Source organism: Mus caroli, chromosome 5 (assembly GCF_900094665.2).
Source record: "Mus caroli chromosome 5, CAROLI_EIJ_v1.1, whole genome shotgun sequence".
NCBI classification, from domain to species: Eukaryota; Metazoa; Chordata; class Mammalia; order Rodentia; family Muridae; genus Mus; species Mus caroli.
Genome location: NC_034574.1, coordinates 141,031,437 through 141,034,677, shown reverse-complemented (window position 1 = coordinate 141,034,677; position 3,241 = coordinate 141,031,437). Strand labels below are relative to the sequence as shown.

The 3,241-nt window shown below is 44.2% G+C and overlaps 1 protein-coding gene across 1 annotated transcript in view; it reads right to left on the bottom strand.

Annotated features, from left to right (window-relative positions):
- Pan3 (poly(A) specific ribonuclease subunit PAN3) overlaps nt 1-3,241 on the bottom strand; it is a 121,241-nt gene that overhangs the window by 99,161 nt on the left and 18,839 nt on the right. Inside the window, exon 2 of the mRNA XM_029477820.1 lies at nt 717-838. Within this exon, the coding sequence (XP_029333680.1) occupies nt 717-838 (122 nt within the window). The remainder of the gene's footprint in view (nt 1-716; nt 839-3,241) is intronic.

Here is a 3,241-nt window from a genome sequence, read left to right as displayed (position 1 = left end):
GATATTGGGTTCCCTCCCCCTTCCTTTATAACTGAGTGTCTGGAAATAGTAAAATTGAGCTTTGATCAGGATGTTGTCTTAGCTCCATTGTTTCTTCCGCCCCGTCTAGATTCCTCTCTTTTCAGCGAACTGCCATTCTCAGTTGAACCATTCGTGTTGTGGACTGCGGGCAGGCCGCAACACAAAGGTCCTGAGTTCAAATCCCAGAAACCACATGATGGCTCAGAACCATCCATAATGAGATCTGACACCACCTTCTGGTGTGTTAGAAGACAGCTACAGTGTACTTAAATATAATAAATAAATAAATATTTTTTTAAAAAAAGCAATGTTAACTTCACTCAAGTACTCTGACTTCAAATTTAATAGCTTTAATGTAAATTCAGAAATGTGCAGCAGAATACTCCTAATAGAAGGCAAGCTCAGGAAACTGTTAACAGTACTGCTAGCTGTCTGAGAAGGCTAGCAAGCTGTTTGTTGACTGAGAATGAGAGATTTTTTTCAACATTGATAGCATACGCTGACTATGAGCATTATCAAGCTTTAATTAAATACATACTATACACATGTAACTGATTTCCATCTACCCTACACATCCCACTTCCACCATTCTTCCGACATCCTGCATTTTACCGTCTCTCTCACCTCTTAAAGTCTGCCCTCCCCAACCCCAACAGTGTAAGAATGGAAGAGGTCTCAATCCACCCTGAGAATACCTGCATCAAGGGATACTTTGTTTCTACAGGGCTTCCAAATCCATTGACTCCAATAAAGCTGGTGCTGAAATAGGACTCTGTCAGACTTGCATCAGTTAAAGCACCTCCATCCATTCCCGGAACTGAAAGAAAAGGGAAATGCAAGTATTTACAATTATTTAAAAGGACAAAACACAGATTTTCTTCTCTGTTTCTAAATAAATTTCAGAGTCCCATAATCTGTCACATACATGTTTGTTTGTTTACCAGGTCATAACCCAAGACAAGATTAAGACTGACTTGACAGTAAAAAGCTGTTTTAAAATGTTTGTTTGGTACCTCCTCCCTGCCTTCAGGAAAAAAACATTTCCCCAAGACAGGGTTCCTCTCTGTAGCCCTGGCTGTCCTGGAACTTGTTCTGTAGACCAGGCTGTCCTCAAACTCAGATCGGCCTGCCTCTGTCTCCCAAGTGCTGGGATTAAAGGTGTATGTCACTGCTGGCCCACAATGGGATTTTTATACTAATCACCTGGTAGACACACAACATGAAAAAGCCCATTGTGCTTCCTAGTCAAGTTCCTTTCCTTTAATTTAGCAAAGGACTGGAGACTCCTTATCACAATCTCTGGAGTACTATAAACAGAGACCAGTTTGTCACGCCTGTTTCTCTTTCACAACCAATCTGAAACAGTCTTACACTACCTTAGAAATCAGAAACTGTGAAGGCCACAAGGGACTGCAGTAACACCCCACCCCACCTCAAAAAAGGCACAGTGAGCCGGGCGTGGTGGCGCACGCCTTTAATCCCAGCACTGAGAAAAAAAAAAAAAAAAAAAAAAGGCACAGTGTTCTCTCTGTGCTGACTTTTTGTTTTGTTTTGTTTTGTTTTTTTTGGTTTTTTTTTGTTTTTCGAGACAGGGTTTCTCTGTGTAGCCTTGGCTGTCCTGGAACTCACTCTGTAGACCAGGCTGGCCTCGAACTCAGAAATCCGCCTGCCTCTGCCTCCCGAGTGCTGGGATTAAAGGCGTGCGCCACCACGCCCGGCTCACCCATCTCTCAGGACCGACTGACCCTCTCAGGACCGACTGACCCCTGTGCTGACTTTAAGGAAGAAATGTTGAAGAAATCAAACTAGCTGGGCCACAAATAGTGGGTAAGGTGTTTTAATATTCACAGGACTCGGCATGCAGGTCTTCCTACAATGTCTTATGTGTTAAATCATGGACCTGAGCTGATCTGAGCAGTCACTGAGAAACAGTCCCCACCTAAAAAACAAACAAACAAATCCACAAAGCTAGAAATGCAGCTCAGTGACAGACTGCTTGCTTGCCTAGCATGCAGGCAGCCCTCAACTCTATCCCCTGCACTGCACTGCACATACCAGGCATGGCGATATACACCTATTACTCCACAATTGAGGTGAGTTGAAACCCGAGAAGCCGGATTCAAAGTCATCCTCTGCTACATAGTAAAGTTTGAGACAAGCCTAGGATACATGACGGATGGATGGATAAAAGGAATCACTTTAAGAAAGTAGATAGTGTAATACATCCACCAAAAATTATAATAAACGTTAACATATACAGTGAAGAATTACCATGTAATAATTTAAAATCATTATGATTGATGGGCAGGATTTATTTAAAATATCCCTGGCATTCTGGGTCTGGCAACACAGGTTTATAATCTCAACTATTTAGGAGGCTGACAAGGGATCACAAGTTCAAGGCCTACCTAGAGCTACAAAAGAGTGAGCTCAAGGCCACACTGAGCAACTCAGTGAGACGCTGGTGTCATACTTTAAAGGTACTCAGTCAGTCATGGTAGCTACGGTCTATAACACAGCACTCAAGAGACTAAGGCAGGAAGCCACCCTGGGCTACATAGTGAGTTTCAGGCCAGTCTGGGCAGTAGGGTGAGTCATGCAAAACAAGCAACCAAACACTAACAAAAATATGCAATTAAAGAAGGGCTGAGAACTTGGCAGCAGAGAAGCTGCCTAGCCTGAGCGAGGCTGTTGGTTTGTTCCCTAGTGTACATGAATACTCCAGAAAAACAAAACTGGACAGATTGGCAAAGCACCGACAACTATTCAAGTCTGATGCCTTGGGGGTCATTATACTCTCCTCTATACTTCTACAAAAGTTTAAAGTTTCTCTTTTTTAAGGTAGTAGACAACACTGAGGCGTTGTCTCTTCAGGGACTAATCTATGTAAAGCTGAAGAGCAACTCCTGGAAGGGTAATAAACGCGCTATTAACAGTTGGGTCACACCCAGGGCAGCAGCAGTGTCCGCAGAGAGGTGCTGGGAGAACGCCCTCCTCAAAGGGAGGCGCTCAACCATGCCAACTCACAGCAGAAACAAGATGCCACTCCAAAGACTTCTGTTGCTGTGGCAGGATAGCAGCCCAAGACCCACTGTGAACCACACATACAAGAAGCTCAGACCAGCCGGGCGTGGTGGCGCACGCCTTTAATCCCAGCACTTGGGAGGCAGAGGCAGGCGGATTTCTGAGTTCGAGGCCAGCCTGGTCTACAAAGTGAGTT